The sequence below is a fragment of the Ascochyta rabiei genome, chromosome 12 (genome assembly GCF_004011695.2).
Source record: "Ascochyta rabiei chromosome 12, complete sequence".
NCBI classification, from domain to species: domain Eukaryota; kingdom Fungi; phylum Ascomycota; class Dothideomycetes; order Pleosporales; family Didymellaceae; genus Ascochyta; species Ascochyta rabiei.
This window is the reverse complement of record NC_082416.1, coordinates 1,508,732-1,527,341: the sequence shown is the minus strand read 5'-3', so window position 1 is coordinate 1,527,341 and position 18,610 is coordinate 1,508,732. Positions and strand designations below refer to the sequence as shown.

Sequence of the window (18,610 nt, the reverse complement as noted above, 5' to 3'; positions counted from 1 at the left end):
CGGGCGTGGGCGTGGGCGTGGGCGGGGGCGTGGTGGAGGGGCGAGGGGGCGGCTCTCCGAGCTCGCCGGTGTACGAGACCGCTATCAGGGCAGGTGGTGAGGTCTGGGCGTGGACGTGGACGTGGACGTGGACGAGGGCGTGGACGAGGGCGTGGTCGAGGGCGTGGGCGGCACACAAGCTGGCTGGCACGGCAGACAGGCGGCTGCGTCGTCGACGGATGACGGGCGGGCGAGGTGCAGTGCAGTGGAGGAGGCTGTGCACGGGCGGGACCAACGAGGGCTACGCTGTTACGCTGCGACGCTGCGACGCTGCTACGCTGGTGCTAGACCACCAGAAACGCGAAAGCGCGCCTGCTTCTGCTCACACAACCGCCTGCAACGGCCGAGGAATCCTGCCTCGCGCCCACCGACGCTTGCGGAGCCTCGTCGTGCTGCTTCGTGCCTTGGCGGAGAGGAGACGAGGCGACCCCGCTAGATCAGACGTCGCGAACCTGAACCTGCAGTCCTGCACACTCCCTGCACCAGCCCATCTTCCTTGCACCCACTCAACCCACTCAACGCACTCCCACCAGCCCATCTTCCTTGCACTCACTCAACCCACTCAACCCAGCCCATCTTCCTTGCACTCACTCAACGCCCCCTCTCGTGCAGACCTCCAACACCTCGCAAACACCGAGAAGTAGGCTGGTCTGGGAATACACATGTATATAAATAACAAATACAAAACACCAAAACAACTGCACCACACTGCACAAAACAACTGCACCACACTGCACAAAACAACTGCACCACACTGCACAAAACAGAGAGCGTGACAGTCCAGAACGAAACAATACTGATTTGCAACACGGCAGTCTCCCTGCACGCTACGACGTCTACGAAGCGCAAGACAATGCGGTCTCAAGCGCCATGCACTGCAATGTACAGCACAACACAACATGCACCATGCCATGCATCCAGCTACCTGTATTACCACCACTCCTCCTGTCCCGTCCTCCCAGCTGCTCCCCAAACCACCCACCCACCACAAATGTACAAACCCACCCTGCCTACACGCCCCGCTACTCGCGAAAACCATCCACCCCACCACCGACCGGCCTCATCCCCACCAGCGCCCTTGCCCGCAGCAGCGCCTCATACGCCTCGAGCCTGACCTCGACCCCAAAGTGCCTGCCCCACGCCCTCAGCCACGCGAGCAGGTTGCTGGGCCAGAGGAAGCTGCCGCGCCTAGCGATCTCCTCCACGCACTCCTCGTACACCGCCCGGCTGGCGTAGCGCGCGAGGATGAGGAACGTGCGCAGGGGGCCGCGCCTCGTCTGCAGGTTCTCGTCCAGGCTGCGTGCTGTGCGAGGGGTTAGTCGTTGTGGAGAAGAGGAGAGAAGAGGAGAGACGAGGAGAGAGGAGAGACGAGGAGAGAGGAGAGACGAGGAGAGAGGAGAGACGAGGAGAGAGGAGAGACGAGGAGAGAGGAGAGACGAGGAGAGAGGAGAGACGAGGAGAGAGGAGAGACGAGGAGAGAGGAGAGACGAGGAGAGAGGAGAGACGAGGAGAGAGGAGAGACGAGGAGAGAGGAGAGACGAGGAGAGAGGAGAGACGAGGAGAGAGGAGAGACGAGGAGAGAGGAGAGACGAGGAGAGAGGAGAGACGAGGAGAGAGGAGAGACGAGGAGAGAGGAGAGACGAGGAGAGAGGAGAGACGAGGAGAGAGGAGAGACGAGGAGAGAGGAGAGACGAGGAGAGAAGAGGAGAGACGAAGAGAAACGAAAAACAGAAACAAAAACAAAAACAAAAACAAAGAGAAACAAAACAAGAGACAAAAACAGACGTACTCAAATCGTTGGTTTTGAGAATCAGCAGCATCACCCGCGGCACTTGGCCGAGGAGCTGGATGAGTTTCTCCAACAGCCCCTCGCCCAGCGCCTCGCCAATCACCTTCTTCTCCGCCCTGGTCCGGCTGCTGGCCACCCCGCCGCCCTCTTTCCGTGTCAGGACGGTGTAGTCGCGCCCTGTGATGGCCGAGGCGAACAGCGGAAAGTGCTCGTCGCCGATGCCCGCCGTCTCGTAGGCGTACTGCCGCATCCGCGCCTCGTCGCCGTCCAGCACCGCGAGCCACAGCTTGGCGTACGCCCGCCGCAGCGGCATCGCTATGTCGCGGTACAGCCCGTGGTCGTACAGGACCACGTCGAAGTTGGCCTTGCCCCACCGCGACGCGTTGTGCCGGATGGCTATGTTGCCGCCGTGCGGATCGCAGTGCAGCGGCGCGTCGCGGCCGAAGATCATCTCGTTGAAGATGCGCGCCAGCGCCGCGCTCACCTCGTCGCGGTCGATGCCGTGCCTCTCCAGGTACCCCAGGTCGTCGGGCCGCGCGCCCGAGATGAACTCCATGACGAGGATCCGCCGCTTCGCCCACAGCACCTGCGGGATGACGACGGGCAACGAGGGCACGTGGGAAAAGTAGGCGCGCGCCCGCATGGCGTTGCGGCCCTCGAGCGCAAAGTCGAGCTCCTGCGGCAGCGACGCCTCCATCTCCTCGGACAGCCACGTCAGGTCGTACTCGGGGAACCAGCGCTTGAGCGTCTGGAAGGTAAAGGACGTCAGGGCGAGGTCGAGCTTGGCCCACTCGTCGAGCCCCGGGTGCTGCACCTTGACGGCCACCTGCTGGCCCGTCTCGCGCACCCTCGCGCGGTGCACCTGCGCGAGCGAGGCTGCCCCGATGGGCCGCTCGTCGAACTCGGAGAAGAAGTCGCACAGCTCGCGGCCCGTGTCTCTGCGCACCATGTCCTGGATCGACGCGAGCGACGAGACGGGGCACTGGTCCTGCAGCGGGATGAAGGTGTCGCACCACTCGCTGGGCAGCAGGTAGTTCATGCTGCTGAGGTGCTGGCCCAGCTTGATGAAGATGGACCCGTTGCGCTCCAGCGTGCGCAGCGTGCGCTTGGCGCAGCGCAGGTGGCATGCCTTGAGCTGCTCCGCGTAGTCGGCGTCCGAGTCGCGCTTGAGCGTGTCGCGGTAGCTGTCCCATGGTCAGTCCGTGTCAACAGCAGAGACGCCAGGCCAGCTCGTACTCCTTGATGTTCAGTGCCAGCGTAGCCGCGACCCTGTACGTCCTCTGCGCCGCCGACCACGCATGCTTCGCGTCGTCGTTGAGCGTCACGACGGCACCACCGACGGCCACGCCTCCACCCAGCACCAGCAGTCTCCCCCGTCTTTTGCCACTCTTCCCCTCCGTCTGCCTGCTCTTCCCCTCCGTCTGCCTGCTCTTCCCCTCCGTCTGCCTGCTCCCCCCCTCCGTCTGCCTATTCTCCCCCTCCGTCCACCCATCCTTCCCCGCCGTCTCCCCATCCCTCCCCACCGTCAGCCCATCCCTCCGCACCGCCTGACTCGCAAACGCATCCCGCCGCAGCCCAAGCGACTGCCGCTGAAACCTCAGACAGCAAGCACGGCACGTCCACGGCAGCGATGCGCCGCGGCGAAACAAGGGAATCAAGTTGGCAGAAGCCATCAGCCAGCCATGCTATCTCGACCGATAAAAAGCGACGTGTTCAAAAGAACAAAAACGAAATGAAAATAAAAATAAGAATAAGAGGTTTACAAGGATTCGCTACGGCGCGCGGATTCACACGCGGAGAGAGAAAGCCAGAGAGGCCAAGATGTCGACGTGGGCGTGGGCGTGGGCGTGGGCGGCGATGGACGGCCGCGATGCAAGTCCCAAGTGCTCCGACGATTTTCTCGGTGGCAGAGCCGCTATCGCGGATTGGGGTTCCCTGCATCCAGACTCCCGGGCGCGTGTGGCGTGGCTAGTCAACGCCTCACATGACATCATCATCATCATCATCATCCAGACGAGCACTGCTATCGTTCGTTGACGCTCATCCGTCTCACCATCGCCAAGGTATGTGTATGCCGTCCAACGTAAGAAATTCGCACAAGTACCGCCCTCCTCTGCACATGGAATTATCGTCATGCTCCGAGTATATCGTGTCGTTTTCGTGATCCGCGCAACAGCCCTGGACACCGTGGTTTTGTTCTTTCCAACAACGAACAAAGCTTGACTCTACCATGCTCCGCCCTGTGTCAACACCTGAAGCCCCGTTTCTCACCTGAAGCCCCGTTTCTCACCTGAAGCCCCGTTTCTCACCTGAAGCCCCGTTTCTCACCTGAAGCCCCGTTTCTCACCTGAAGCCCCGTTTCTCACCTGAAGCCCCGTTTCTCACCTGAAGCCCCGTTTCTCACCTGAAGCTCCGTTCCTCACCTGAAGCTCCGTTCCTCACCTGAAGCCTCGTTCCTCACAGCCTGCAGCTCCTCTCGACGATCTCTCGACGATCCGACATACCTACATGTCCACCGTCTCGTTGAAGCAAAGCACCCCGTTCCCCCTCAAAAACCCATCAACCCCATCCGGCGTCTTGTGTCTCCTGGGCTGCGCGACGTGCAGGTTCCCTGCCGTCCCGTTGTCCACAACCGAGTCGGTAATGTCCGAAACGAGCACGAGGCCCGCCGTCTTGATCGACTCGATCAGCGCTGGAGCGAGGTCGAGCAGGCGCGAGCTGCAAATCAGACCCATGAAATTATTATCCCGCGCAATCTGTACCGCCTCCTTGACCGATATCGTCGTGCGGCCGCTGCTCTGTATCGTATGTGTTCGGCCGGAGGGGGACTGCGCGCTGTCTGCACCGAGCTCGTTGCACAGGAATACCGGATCTGTCACCGTCAGCATGTCGATCAGACGATTCTACCTCGAACCAAACTCACAGTTGGGCTGCTTCCAGTTGATGACCGTGCAGATGTCCTGGTTGAAGGAAGTAAACACCACACTTCGTAGCGTGCCGTCAATCTCGCCTGCACCCCGCTCCCGGAGTGCTCTGGCATGCTCAAACACATCGGACAGGATCTTGTCCGCAAACTCGTTCATATCATGTGTAGGGCCAAGCTTGAGTCGTTCCTCATCGAGTCTCGACGGGAACAGCACATGCAATTCCACGTGGATGTGGGCGGGTAGCAGAGCCAGCGCCTCCTTCAGGGTGATAAAGGACGATGCCAGTGCCTGGTATATGTGAGAGATGTCGTTGGGAGTGGCATTTTTCAAGCCCGAAAGCTGGGCCGCCGTCGTTGCGTTTTGTTGTGCGCCAATGGCCGCGAGCTGTGAGTAGGTGAGGATATTGACTGGTACCTCCAGACCCGCGTGATTGATCTTCCACCTCGGATACAGCACCGGAACCCCATCGGCTGTGAGCTGCACAAATAGGCGCACGTATTCACCAGACAGACTCGAGCCGGTGATCAGGGTGTGAGGTTGGTTGTCATCCTGGCTGGTAGCCTTCCAGTAAGTAGCAAAGTGCGTGATCTCCAATGGGATGCCGTGGAAAGGCTTGACAACCTGGAAGTCAAACGCGATCTGTCCAATGGCTCGTAACCGAGGATCGAAGAGCTCCAAATGCCATCTCCCAGTGCTCTTCGATCGTTCCGTGAAAACCTTGCGAGAGGCTACACTACGCGCAATGACCTTTGATCCAATCGTCGGATACACATCAAAGTCAATGGAGAACGCCTCCAGGTTTTCAATCTGGAACGAAATCACCTTGAACTCGTCCTGAACGGGTAGGAGTATGTTTCTGGGTATGAGGTCGGAGCTCTTCGACGATATTGTGAGCCGTGCTGCTGGGTACTTTTGATCGTTGTAGAACCGTATCGCGTCCTTCCCAGCCTTCTCAAAGCTGATCACTACGAACGTCTTCGTGTCCAGGAAGTTATGGCCGTACCTGCGGAAGGGTATTATCGGTGGTGGGAGGATGAACTCGGGGATACCGTCTGGATCGCCCAACTCGAGGTCCATTGGACCAGGTGCTGAACTGGACATCGGCTGTAGAGTGTCTATTCGCGGCGACACCTGGTTCTGTGTCTTCAAGCCCACTCCGCGACCCACAGATGCGAGGAGCCTCATGCATTCCAGATGCCCTTCCCAGGTTGCGTAGTACATGGCGGACAAGCTCTTCTCATCCACAATGTCCACGTCCACTCGGCATTCGAGCAGCGTCTTGAGACACTCCACATGCCCTTCGCTTGCTGCGTGGAACAGTGGCGTCCACTGATAGAGTTTATCCGGCTGGTTCAGATCGGCTCCATATTTCTGTAGCAAAAGTAGCATCTGGGGCGTCTTCCCGGAGCGAGCTACAAGATGTTGTGGATACAAACCCTCCGCATCTGGAAGCATCTCGCCTGACCGCTGGAGGAGCAGCTCCATAATGTCCAGCGAGGCGTACTGACAACAAAGATTCAGCGGGATGTGCTCGCCCGGACCGATGCGACTCATATCAGCGCCTCTCGCCAGGAGTATTTGCACACATGGTAGCTGTGAGCGCACAATTGCGTGAATCAGTGGTGTGAAGCTGTCCTGGTCGCGGAAGTTTACCGTGTCCGGAGCGGCGTCAATCAATGCTTGGACAAGCTCGACGTAACCGTGCATAGACGCGTAGTGCAGAGGTATCCGCCCGTACACGTCTGTTGCGTGTACGTCAATATTACTCGACAGACCGAGACGGACAATCTCGAGCCGTCCACTGATAGCCGCTTTGTGAAGGCAGTTGCGCTCATTGATCTCATCCTCTTGGTTCAGGTTGACAAGATTTGAGCTGAGCACGATTTGCAACGCTGCTTCCGGCGCCTCTGCTACTGTGCTCAGGAAGGCCCGCGAGACGTGCTCCCTTGCGTCGGGTAGGTTCGACAATCGAGTGAGGCATTCTTGAATCTTCGCTGTGTTGGACAGATTGATAGCTTGGATGAACTGGTTGTCGAGCTCGAGATTCGCCTCGATGAGAGGTTCGAATATTCTTGGCTCCGCGGTCGGTTGTGGTGCGTGTACTCCTTCGCCCTCTGCCCACCCAGAGAAGTCGAGAATTGCTTGTGTCGCTTGATCGGACAGGGTGCTGATGACTTCGCGGTTGAAGCATGGCTGCACCTCCACAGCCCTGGACAGATAGAGCTGCTTTTCTCGAGACTAGGACTTGATCAGCAACCATTCACTTCCGGAGTGTGTGCGAGCGACAGCAGACCTTTGATGTTTTGTCCCACTATGCATGTTAGCTGTTGGCCTGGTGTTGTTGTGGGAGGGGGGGACACAAACCTTCTTCAGGATCTTTGAGAAGGCAGTCTCGTTCACTTCGACAAATTGCTAGTACAGGTTAGCTCCACAACCCACGGATTCGGAGACCAATCACCTCCAGCTTGTTGAGATCTGTGCTAAACTGCTTTAGGCCTTCTTCGAGCGCAACGTAACGCGAAGATGTCTTGGAGACGGATTGTGGATGCTGCTGCATGACCCGCTTCTTGTCCAGCAGGGTGGTTAGCCGCAGACGCAACTCGGCCTCTTTCTGTAGGTAGAAGGTGTTGACCTTCTCCAACTCGCGCTCCTGAAGGGATCCATAAGCAACGTGTCAAGCGCAAGATACAACGGATGCATACCACTCGGAAGAAAAAGGTGGCCTTGTTCGCCTGCAATGACGTTTGTGGATCTAGTGTCTCGTGTCCATAGCTACTGTCGCCGAGGGCAGGTATCACGGGCGTACTACTGAGCTTCTTGATGAGCTACAGCCAGATTAGCAGGCATACACGGCGATTCTACCCGGCTCCCGTTCACCTTCTTGAGTGCCTTGTAGTCGACGAAGCTGGCGGCATACTCTGGAATCTCGAGTTGCCGCTTCTGGATGTGCTTGCCGAACTTCCTAGAGAAGCGCGCCGAGTCAGTAGTCTCGTCTCTGGAGGCCAAGCTGATGCTCGAGGCCGTCTTCCTGACGACAGCACGGGGGCGGAGTTGAAGGGTCTCCATGGGAGGGGCGCGACATACATGGTGGTAGCCGCAGGAGATAATTGAGCAGCGGTGTTTCCGAGGCTTCAAGGGCGATGCGCGTGTACAGCACAAGCGAGGAAATCCTGGTATGGGTCTGGCTGCAGATCTGCCCATACAGGGTGAGTAATGGGCAAACGTGTGAGGATACGGGTGTCGGCAGACGCCTATGCGGCAGGGGGGGGTGGGCAAAAGCAAAGACTTCGCGGTGAGCACGATGAGGCTCTTGGACGCCGGCAGACAGGCGGACGTGCGTAGTTGGTAGAAGATTCAAGAAGTGAAGTCGTCCCGAGCTTGCAGCAGGGTGCCGCCTTGGGTCGGCCGGCGCTGTCCAGAGGCTCGCGTGGTGCTGGTGGCACCAACGGGATTAGCTGAGATCTGGCAGACGGCGAATGAGGGGCCAGGCTCTGCTGTGGTGCCGGCGGTACATTATAAGAGGGCCACGAGGTTGTGCAGGCTGCCCGCTGAGATGGTGTTCACGCAGTCGTTGGAGTGCATGCCGCAAACGGCCAATGGGAGGCCGAGGTACCAGCACGGGGCTCGGGCGCGCTCGCAGAGGACCGCACAGAGACTCCAGAGAGATCCTTCGAACCCACCGCGCAGGGACAGGGCCTACGCATGCACGGTTCCGCTGCGCTCGAAGCGAGATGCGGTAGAGGAAGCGCCTGGCCGTCCACGCCAATTGCAGCTGCCGAGCGCGTTGTGCGCTTCTCGACCATCCTCTTCGCGGCGCCGCGTGCTGTGTTACGTAAGGACCGCCTGTGGCGCAGAGGCTGCAAAGGGCAACCGCTAGCCTCCATCCGCAGCGCGCGCCGTCGAGAGAAGCCTTTGCCATTCTGCACGCACGACGTCAGGCCCACCACGACTGTAACCGTGTCTGTAGTCCGATGGGTCCCAAGCCCCGACGCTGGACTCTCGACTCTCGACTCTCGAATCTTGACTCCTGAGCAGGCTGGCGCGGTAGAAAGACGGACTGGACAGCACGATGCCATCGGCGGAAGCCCGATCCCATGCCCCATGCCCCATGCCCCATGCCCCATGCCGTGCACCGTGGGCCGCCTAACACGCACGAGGGCTCCAGAGCTCCACAATCGAGGTTACAGATTCTCAAGTCACTATGCAAGTACCATTGGCTGCGCAACCTGACGGCTTCAAGTACCGACATGCTGCCCACGCTTACCGGCATGACCATCACGACATCACGTAGCGGGCCGTCCCACTATGCATGGACATCAACCGCAGGAAGGGCGAGCCAACGTCAATGGACTTGTTTCGGTTGCATTGGACCCATCGTCCGCAGGCAGCCATCTAGAATGCCCTACCTGCAACGTCCATCCCCTCTCCCTTTCCTGTGCTCTTATCATTTATGCAAACCAATGCCAGTCCTCCCATCCCGCTATCCGCCATCCGCCATCCGCCATTCGCCATCCGCCATCCGCTGCATGCCAAACGAGAACAAAAGGGTCTAATGGGTATAAGACCGCTACATCTGAGAGCACGATTGCTGGGAAATCAAGAACGCTACGCAACCACATGGTCGCCTCTCCAAATGTACAGAAACCGTCACCTGTTTCCTCCCTTCTGCGCTACAAACAGTCGGCCCACCAGTCGTCGGCGCTGTTCGAGTGGGCTGCTTGGGTCGAGGCAGAGTCGCGATCGAAAGGCGTGCGTGTCGCTATGTTCGCGTCCAATTCAACGTCGTGTCACAACTCATCATCGTCCATCTCCGAAGGCTTGAGAAGACCGCCGACCTTCAACGCACGCTCGCGCTCCTCGTTCTTCGCTTGTGTGGCAGCCTGCTCGCGCTCCTCTGCAAACAGCTCTGCATTGTCACCCGAGAATTCCTTCAGCGAGATGAGGAAGTCACGCAGGATGACCTTGAACCGGTTCAGATCCGAGTTGGTGGCGAAGAGTCCGTCAATGAACGATGCGATTTGCGCCGTCTGAAGGTTGGGGAAGGCGGTTGCCAACAGATTGCCAACAAAGTTTCGCAGGAACTCACGGTTCGGTGTGCCCGCTGGGGCCATGTCTGGGGAAGTGTAGATGGGACCTTGGAGCTTGTCTGAATCGACGAGCCAGAACATCTTCGCCAACAGCATAGCTTGCGACTTGAAGCCAGCCTTGTGATCGCTGTCCGTAACGACGAAGAAGACATCCTGCAGGATGGTTGTGAAGAAGGTTTGGAAGAATGCGTTGCACGTCTGCTGGTCCGTCTCAGACATGTTGGAGACGAGCTCGAAGCACATGGAAAGACCGGCGCTCTCGACTTCGCGGTTGTCGTGCTTGCTGGCCCACATGCAAGAGTCAATCACAAACTTGAACGAGCGGGCATCTAGACGAAGCAGAGCCGGGAAGCAGCGCAGGTTGATGGTCCGGAGGAGCTTGAAGAACTCGACGCGGTGCTCTGGGTATTCGGAGAAGTCCTTGTTGATCATGTCAAGCGTGCATTCGAAGACGCTGTCCATGATGTTGATGATCTGATCCTCCATCATGCTCTGTCCAATGTTAGCATGCGACTCGTTCCTGGTGGAGCGAGACCGACAAAGTGTTTGCTCGTTTTGGGTGTCCAACGTACATGTAGCTTGTTGATGATCGTCGTCATGACGTTCAGTACCTCGGCCTCGCGAGCATCGGGCACGTTGTTTTTGTAGTCAATCAAAACAGCCTCGAGCAGCTTGGGCACAATGTTGTTGTGGATCATCTCGAGGTCGTCGGCCTTTTCAACATACGTGTTGATGAGCTTGAGAATCTCCTTCTTGATCGTGCGCAGACCGCGAACCTTGGGCATCTTGGTCGCAATGTTGCCTTCACGCTGAACAGCCTCGTCAATCAGCTGCGAGCTGGCGCGGTACATTGTCAGCATGTCGAAGTATATCCGCCCGATCTGAGGGTAGAAGTAGGATCCGATCGAACCGCAGGCTGCGACGTTGGTCTTCATAATGTTGCCGACGATCTTGATGACCTCGGAATCTTGCAAGCAGGCAGGGTTCTGGTTGGCTTGGGCGATAATGTTGTCCCACTGTGTTGGGTCAGTAGTCTTCAGCGGCGCGCGACCAGGAAACTTACAGCTGAATTGGGGAGCGCCATCAGGTCGTGGATCAAACGCTCCTGCATCCCTTTTTGTCCCTGTGCGCTGATCATGTACCCGCAAGCCTCGTAGAATGTGTGCACTTGTTGAGGAGAGAGATCTGCAGTAATCTTTCGCAGGTTTCGTACAATCTCATCGATGAACGGTTCGTTCTCGCCGGGTTGGAGTGCAACAAAGTGTCGCCGACACTTGTTCGCAATCTTGATGAATGTGTCGCAAGCCATGTCCTGAACGCCCTCGTGTGTCTCGTGCATGAACTCGAAAAGCTTGTTGACCACAGTCTTGAGGAACTTCCAGTGGGCCTTGAGGAAGCGTGGGTACTGGCCAACGATGTACATGATGTTGCTCGCGACGACGGCCTTGTTGTCTTTTCCTCGTTTCATCTCCGTGAGACCGAGGAGATCCTTGATGACCGTGACCAGGAACCTCTTTTCTGTCTCCTCGTTCATAGCACCGGAAATGGAACCAATGGCCCAGCAAAGAGTGTTGCAGTTTGCCCATGACCACTCTGAGCCATCGACTTGGCGTGCCAGCTTCTCGGACATGATCTGTTCGGTGTCGTTAACATCCAAATGCGTCAGGAAGACCAAGCACTCGCGAGTGGACTTGTAGAGCTGGATTGTGTCGCTCTCCTTGACAAACTCGCGCACGATTTCACCCTCATCGTTCTCAACAATGAGCACTTCCTCCGGCCTGACCATCTTCTCAATCATCACCGTTCGTAGGTTGGACAAGATCTCGGTATACTTGTTCTTCCGCAGAGGGTAGTTCGCCATCATCGAGGGGTCACGATTGCCGCTGGTGGTGATGCCCATGTTCAGGAGAGGGTTCATGTCGGTGATCGGAAGTGCCTGCATCTCATCATAGAGCTCGGAGACAAGTTTCGTCCAGTACTCTAGGCAGATCTTGAAGATCTCACGATCGTCGATCTGGCTGATGCGAATGAGATAGAAGTGGCCGTGGGTGAGAAAGTCCTTGTTCATGAGGTTCTCGATAACAGCCAAGTGCGACGTGAAGAAGTTGGTCAGGAAGAGTGCAAGGTTGAGCACGAATTCCTGGTCTCTGCTGTTGCTCGATGCGTACGTTTGCTTGAGATCCAGTGACAAGGGGATGATCTTTGAGATGGCAGTCAGAGTTTCTGTGAACATCTGGACAAGCTTGTCGTCGTAGGCAGGCTCGGTGTGGAGGCCTGCGATCTCAGTCAAGCACTTCAATGTTATGTTGCGGAACTCGGGCACTTCGAGGAATCGGCTGCGCAGAGTCTCGATAAGGCTCTGGCCGCTAGGGGGCGTCTCGAAGATGTAGCCCAGAGGAATCCAGTTGAGGAAGCGCAGCAATGTCTCGAGGGTGGCCTTGATGAGGGAGGCTTCGGTTGCTGTGCGCAGGACCTCGGAACAAAGCTGGTAGATGGAGGTGAACTCATCGCACATGCTCTGCTTGAGCTCCCTGCGCTTCGTCGATGTCATCTGCTCTTCCGAATAGTCGAAGACTTCTTCTGAGAGAAGTCTCAGAATGACCATGTTGTTTTCGCAGATACCCAGCCCGCTGTGGCACGATGAGATGATCTCGTTTATGAATGTCGGCCAGTTGTGGGGCCACTCTTGCTTCAGTACGGAGACGAGGACGAGGTTCAGCTTGTTGAGCAAGGTGCGTTCGGAGCGGCGGCGGTCGTCGTCGTTTGACAGCTGGATGATGAAGTTGACGATGAAGTTGCGAATGCCTGCAGGTGTCAGCGGAGCCCATCGTTTCCTTGTGTGCGCGACAGACCTTGACACTGGTCGCGGGGAAGGACCTTCCATCTTGTCATGATTACATTGTCAAGCACCTGCAGGCCGAGGTCTACCATGCGTTAGTGACAATACCAAGCGTCTCGCTCCAGACAACGGATACATACACTTGGTCTGTGGATACTGCGCGTCCGAGAGGATCTTATCGACGAGGAGCCAAGCATCTGGGTTCTCTTTGAACTGTTGCTTTGTTAGCGGATCAAGCGGCCGGCGTACTTGGGGGGAAGTGCAGCCCTACCTGGTTCAGCGTCGCCTGCGCTTGTTTTTGCTGCAAAGAGTCGGCGGTCAGCTTCCAAACTATCGTGTGGGCAGCGCGAGGCAGCGTGGCAACATACTGTATCGCCGCGACCCTCGTAGAAGGCGCGCACTGTGGCGTCAAGCTCTTCAATAGACAAGGACATGACGGGCTGCTTCGCGCAGGGAACAGCTCCCTATTCGGTTAGATGATGTGTTGGCGGCACCAAGAAGCTCTGCAGCAGCCGTGGGCTGTTTCGTGGTTGTAGTCGTGGTCGTGGTCGTGGCCGTGGTCGTGGTCGTGGTCGTGGCCGTGGTCGTGGTCGTGGTCGGTGTGGTGCGGTGCGGTGCGAAGCTGACGCGCGTGGGTTGGGTGCCTGCACAGAGAGGTGCAAGAAGACAATGGTGGGGCACGTCGGCGGCGGAGCGAAGGTGCGGGCACCGACGATGACGATGAGGGCAGTTGGTGCGTTGGATCACGATGAGAGGAGGGGCAAGCTTGGCAGAGCGAGTTTGATGCGAAGCGGTGCAGCTGGCTGCTTGTCGTCTCAAAGCTTTGCGTGGACTGGCGTGGGTTGGCGTGTTGAAGAGAGTCGCGCTCGAGCTGGCTCGTCCGAGAACAGCTAGACGCTAACATCACACCAGACCCACGCTCGAGGCTGTAAACTCACCGCACCTCTTCAAGATTTCACAGAGTCCCACAATATTAATAATGCTTTTCACCGCACGTTGCATCGACATTTGTGACTGAGCGTTGGGTACCATTCAACGTGGCACAATCCAGACTCTGCATAAAACTCCGTATAAGACTCCGTATAAGACTCCGTATAAGACACCGTACAAAACACCGTACAAAACACCGTCTATGCACTCGTAGAATCGTCCATCTATGTATGATCCACCTCGACAAATCGCCCGTATTTTGGCCGTCTTTGAGGCTCCAGACTGTCTCCGTACATCCCCTCGTTGGGCAGTGCCTGTACGTATCCTGGCTTGGCTTGACCATCTACCGGAACAGGTTGGGCATAGAACTGTGTGGGTGTGGGCATCGTGCTGATCGGTTGCGGCGACGGAGATGCCTTGTCGTCGTGTTGCACAAGTGTACGATTGCCATCACCGGCTGGATGGCTAGTCGTTGCGTGATAGGTTGGCTCTCGCGGAGGTGGATAATAGAGCTGCGCTTCTTGTGGTGGAGCATACGGGAGATGAGAAGCTAACGCTGGCGAAAACTGGCCTTGTTGTGAATGCCACGAGTCTACAGTGGAAGAGTACTGTGCTTGCTCCCAATTTGGCGATCGGGAATGCGTGTTTGGAGGATATGCTGGCTGTGCATAGCTAGCATTATGCGGAGAGCCATAGGGAGTGGAATGGGGTGGCGACGCCGACGTGGTTGACTGCTGTGCATAGAGCGAGTGAGGCGAGTGTGGTAACGTCGCCCCAGAGTAGAGAGACGTGTGTTCCTGCTGCTGATCCAGTGGTATGTACTTGCCCATGTTATACGCTGGCATCTCTTGTGCTGGTGTAGTGACTCCCAGCTCGACTGGAGCTGGCAGTTCGAATACCTGTCCGTCCTTCCTCTTTTCGGTCTTCTTCCGGCGATGCAGACAGAACAGTATGAGGCTCAGTATAGCAATGAGTGCAGCAAGGCCTCCCACAATGCCGCCCGCAATTGCACCCACTTTAACTTTGTTTGAACCTTGAGGCGATGAAGTGCCGCTCCTTGAAGGCAGAATGCGCGTTGCTGTTCGAGACACAGAAGGAGCCTTTAGTGAGTAGTACACGGCTAAATCAGGGTTGTCCCACGACACTGGGGCTGTTACTGTAGCTCCACCAGTAGGCCTGCGGCATGGTTAGCGGTTCGTCGTTCAGACATAGGAGCTGCAGGACCTACCCTCCGCCAATTGCAGAAATGACCGGTGTTGGCACAGAGTAGGTGGAAAGCGATGGATCATATTTGTCCCACAAGGCTTGCTTTTCTCCATTGAACCCTAAATTCATTAAATGCTGGCCTTGTATCTGGGGTGAGTCGCATTGGTCAGATTCAGGAAACCAGCCCCCAATGATCAGCATCTGGTCTCTGGTCACCACATTTGCGCTACAACCCCCGTGAGGGTACTCTGCAGTATTGTTCGCGGTGGGAAACACCTTTATCCACGTGAAAGATGGGATCGTAAGGATGTAGGCATCATCGAAACCGGGCGAGTCTCCGAAGCCATGTCCGCCATACAAGTAACTGCTTCGTGATCAGTGGTGACCGAGTCTGCAACAGCCTGGACGTACTCACACGTTGTATGAGGACTGGTCGTCAGCCCAGGTGACGCCTGCGCAAAACTGCCGGCGCGCCTCAGGTATGCTACCAGAGGCAGTCTGGGTGTACCACTTTGACGAGGCAACATCGTAGATATGGATGTTCTGTCCTGGGTTAGCTACGAACACAACGATTGTAGTGCCGGGTCCTACGCATACACTCATATTTGCCTGAGAGAAGCGCGTCAGTGAAAGCTCATGCATCAGCCGTATTCGTTTGGTGCAACTTACCGGTGCGGCGGTTCCATTCTGATGCTGATCTTCAATGCCACCAAAGTAAACAAGCACACCACTATCCGACACTGGCAGGTAGACCATCTGTCCCTCTGCTCTTCCCACGTTGTCTTCGGGCCCGCTAGTGTTGTAGAGAAGCCCCGTGCTGTACTCGAAGCGAATCAGGTCAGCGGTCGCGACCGCAGGGCCAGTCCAGTCCGGACTTGTCTGGTTGCTCATCCACCCTCCCAAGTAGAATCCTAAGCCCAAGCCCTCGATATGTGTGCCGCCGCCATAAGCTGCTCGCTGCGTGGTGAAGACACCAGCCGCCTTGTTCCCAGTCAGATTCCACTGGTCGAGGACCACGTCGTAGGTGTGCATGCTGAATTCGCTGGGCAGTCCAGCTGTAAACTCTCCCCCAAATTGGTAGAAGCACTTGTTGGCTTCGTCGGGCCAAAGTATGCCCCCAGAGACACTCGGAATGTCAGAAGGCTTGGAAAGATTTGCGTATTGCGGAGGCTGGCCGAGCCCTAGCGTTGAGGCGTTGAGATCGCTAAAAAGTAGCCATGTGTCTAGACGAAGATTAGTATCAGCAGATCCCGAAGATGTGCGCTGCCTCACTTGTGTAGTTCATGCTCTCCGGATTCCAGTCTACCATTCCGCCGTCAATGTACAACCTCCCGTCGACCTGTGCAGTTTGGTGGGCCCATCGTCGACAGCTGTGGGGACGTCAGCGCCAAAAGCGAGGGCGTTGGAGATGCCGGGAGCGTCGGTGTATTGACTGATCGGTCTCAAACCACACAACACTAGAAAATGACTACTTACAAGTCGACAATGGGGTCTTTCTGATAAGACGGCCCAATGAGACTCAGTGCTACAAATAGGCATCGTCGGAGACGTGCCATGATACGCATTCATGATGCTTTGGGATGTGTAGGCATGCGGTGCACGTTGTGGGGAGTCGAGAGTAACGGAAAGGAGATGGTCCGCGACTGGGAGGTTAATCTACGAGTGTCAGAGCGAGCTATCTATGGCAGGGCTGAAGGATGCCTTAGCGGCAGACGCGAAGCTCTTGTGCCATTCGCAGCGCTCTCGGGCAGATCTATCGATTGCTGACCGTTGCGCGACACGCCTTGGTGGCCGCTGGACTTACTCCACTCAAGCCATGCCGTTGGCTGTGAGACATCTACGCCAAGAGCGCTGTATCAAAAAGGATACGAGGCCGCGAGGTTCCTTCCTCGAACCCTTCATGCATCATGGCATAGGGGATACGAGGTCGGTCCACCTGGTGACGATGGCTTGAACCTCAAGCTGGCAGATCAGGATAGCGCCTGCGTGGCCGCATCTGATGAATTGGTGGGCAAATCAATCACTAGGAGGCGTGCCGAAGTAGCAAATCGCAGCGCGATAGCCGTGGTTAGTTGGGGCCGCCGCTCATCAGCCGCAGCTTGCGCATTGCGCCGCCAGTCTTCTTCCGGGGTCTTGCACAGACCGGAAACGTGGGGAGCCCAGGAAACTGCCGGGCCTGCCGATTGCGTGAAGTTCTGTGTGCTCGTCAAGCCTCCTGGATTTGCACAACGCTTCTTCTGTCGTGTCCGTTGACTGACACTCTCGTGAAAATGCTTCAGGGCAAGTCGCTCGTAAAATTGCGCCAATGCAATCATGTCGCTTCTCGAGTCAACAACAGGGATGCAACGCCTTCCCCGAGCAAAAATAGGCCCTTCTGTCATGCTCATATCGGACTGAACGACTAGAGTGTGCAACAGACATGGGCAAAAATCACGATAGCGGAGAAAGGCGAAAGAGTATGTTGGCCTAAAGCGAACCCGGAGCTCCAATACCGACTCGAAAGTCGACGCGAACGAACTTCAGGATTAGAACGGCTGTGCAATTCCTCTGGGTTCTCCTGGAATTAAGGCATTTTCCATGTAGTTGGGAATAACCTTAGGGTTATAGGAGACCGTTGACAATATGTTGAGGAGAGAAGCACGCGCCGAATTTGAGCTTTTGAAGAAACTCGCGAGAAGCTTGGCAGCGCTAGGCTCTAAGCGTCATCACTCAGGGTTCGAGGTTCACGGTTACGCAAAGATTCAAAAAGTGATTGGACGTTCGCTCACGTGTGGTACAATTCCCCTCGATGGGAGACCTTGCTTGTAAACATCTACTCGTTAACGTTACTCGGCCAGTCTCTCGATATCCTCATCTATGCGTCCCAGCGATGATCTTGGCTAGGTTGTCGATGCGTCAACCTGACCAGCGGTACGTCGTGCTGCTACCCACACACATGTCGTGGCAGGCTTATCCGCGAATTGACATGGAGCTGTGTCGTCTCATGTAAGATTGCGTGCACCCTTTCTGTGCGCATTGGGGTAAGTGTCCTTGGCTTCAGGAAAGCCGTGGTGGCACGTGTTGGAACTTCACTCTGCTGCTGCTGCTCCAGCGTTGGCCTGCTCGATCACAGCGGGCGCGTGCTGAGTAGGGATGCGCACAAGAGTTTGCGGTAGCGGTGGCTCCGGCTCTTGCTTGGTCTCTGCATCGTCCTCCTCCTTGGGCTTGGGCATGATTGCTGTTTCAGTCAGACGTTGAGTGCCCTTGGTCTGCACGAAGGAGAACTCACTGGACGCCATGTTGATGGCACGAAGCACATTGTGCCAGTTTGAGAGCACCGCTGCAACAGCTGGAACAATGCGTCAGCTTGGCCACGTGACTTGCTTCTGTGGGCTTGTTGTATTGCCCATCGCCGGCAGTGCTTACCTTCTGTGCCGTCCGAGAGGGTTTGCAGCTTGTCGGCCAGCATTTGCATCTGGTCTGCCAGGCCACCGCTCAGTGCCTGCAGGTCCCTGAGGTTGGCAAGCTCGGTCTTCTTGTCGGCGATCTTCTGCTGCAGGAACGATGACTGCTGCGACGCGCCCATCGACTGACCACGCAGATGCGACGGCAGCGGGCGAGAATAGCTGGACATGCTGGTCAGGGTGGAGCCTGGTTCTGCGTGTGTCCCGTTGGTATCGCTGTTGTCTCGAAACGGCGCAGGCGGTCGCGGTGGCCGGTGGCCCCTCACGTGTTGGCGTGTAAAAGCGGAGCCGGGCAACACAAGCGGCTAGGCCCGCCGTTGCTAGGTAAACAACGCCGCAGCTTTTCGACT

The 18,610-nt window shown here is 56.9% G+C and overlaps 4 protein-coding genes across 6 annotated transcripts, besides 13 other annotated features; all 4 read right to left on the bottom strand.

The window, feature by feature from the left end:
* Window position 1: 1 nt before the first annotated feature.
* Window positions 2–33: a tandem repeat.
* Window positions 34–108: 75 nt separating this feature from the next.
* Window positions 109–146: a tandem repeat.
* Window positions 147–279: 133 nt separating this feature from the next.
* Window positions 280–320: a tandem repeat.
* A 416-nt stretch (window positions 321–736) lies between these two features.
* Window positions 737–799: a tandem repeat.
* A 262-nt stretch (window positions 800–1,061) lies between these two features.
* EKO05_0007574 (phosphate system positive regulatory protein pho81) lies at window positions 1,062–7,841 on the bottom strand (the record flags this gene model as incomplete). 3 transcript variants are annotated; one of them, XM_059637078.1, is made up of 8 exons in its annotated part: window positions 1,062–4,700; window positions 4,752–6,993; window positions 7,049–7,066; window positions 7,120–7,167; window positions 7,214–7,405; window positions 7,458–7,580; window positions 7,633–7,717; window positions 7,840–7,841. In XM_059637078.1, coding segments are annotated over 8 exons (3,078 nt in total). The 3 variants fall into 3 exon arrangements, with proteins under 3 accessions (XP_059493061.1, XP_038793820.1, XP_059493062.1); XM_038943455.2 differs by having other exon boundaries at window positions 7,633–7,841; XM_059637079.1 differs by having other exon boundaries at window positions 1,062–1,342; window positions 1,829–3,012; window positions 3,065–7,841.
* Window positions 1,758–1,821: a tandem repeat.
* Window positions 3,546–3,582: a tandem repeat.
* Window positions 3,657–3,682: a tandem repeat.
* Window positions 3,809–3,838: a tandem repeat.
* A 900-nt stretch (window positions 7,842–8,741) lies between the features above and the next one.
* Window positions 8,742–8,782: a tandem repeat.
* A 64-nt stretch (window positions 8,783–8,846) lies between these two features.
* Window positions 8,847–8,882: a tandem repeat.
* Window positions 8,883–9,227: 345 nt separating this feature from the next.
* Window positions 9,228–9,278: a tandem repeat.
* Window positions 9,279–9,542: 264 nt separating this feature from the next.
* EKO05_0007573 (Karyopherin transporter) lies at window positions 9,543–13,115 on the bottom strand (the record flags this gene model as incomplete). Its single annotated transcript, XM_059637077.1, has 7 exons — window positions 9,543–10,334; window positions 10,415–10,858; window positions 10,906–12,647; window positions 12,695–12,766; window positions 12,822–12,894; window positions 12,953–12,982; window positions 13,050–13,115. The coding sequence occupies 7 exons, from the start codon at window positions 13,113–13,115 to the stop codon at window positions 9,543–9,545; spliced, it is 3,219 nt and encodes a 1,072-aa protein (XP_059493060.1).
* A 90-nt stretch (window positions 13,116–13,205) lies between these two features.
* Window positions 13,206–13,280: a tandem repeat.
* Window positions 13,281–13,325: a tandem repeat.
* Window positions 13,326–13,835: 510 nt separating this feature from the next.
* EKO05_0007572 (uncharacterized protein) lies at window positions 13,836–16,373 on the bottom strand (the record flags this gene model as incomplete). Its single annotated transcript, XM_059637076.1, has 7 exons — window positions 13,836–14,787; window positions 14,840–15,181; window positions 15,233–15,360; window positions 15,415–15,426; window positions 15,487–16,040; window positions 16,090–16,187; window positions 16,294–16,373. 7 exons carry the CDS (start codon window positions 16,371–16,373, stop codon window positions 13,836–13,838), a joined length of 2,166 nt encoding a protein of 721 aa, XP_059493059.1.
* Window positions 16,374–17,885: 1,512 nt separating this feature from the next.
* EKO05_0007571 (DASH complex subunit dad2) lies at window positions 17,886–18,430 on the bottom strand (the record flags this gene model as incomplete). Its single annotated transcript, XM_059637075.1, has 3 exons — window positions 17,886–18,034; window positions 18,086–18,145; window positions 18,223–18,430. The coding sequence occupies 3 exons, from the start codon at window positions 18,428–18,430 to the stop codon at window positions 17,886–17,888; spliced, it is 417 nt and encodes a 138-aa protein (XP_059493058.1).
* Window positions 18,431–18,610: the final 180 nt, after the last annotated feature.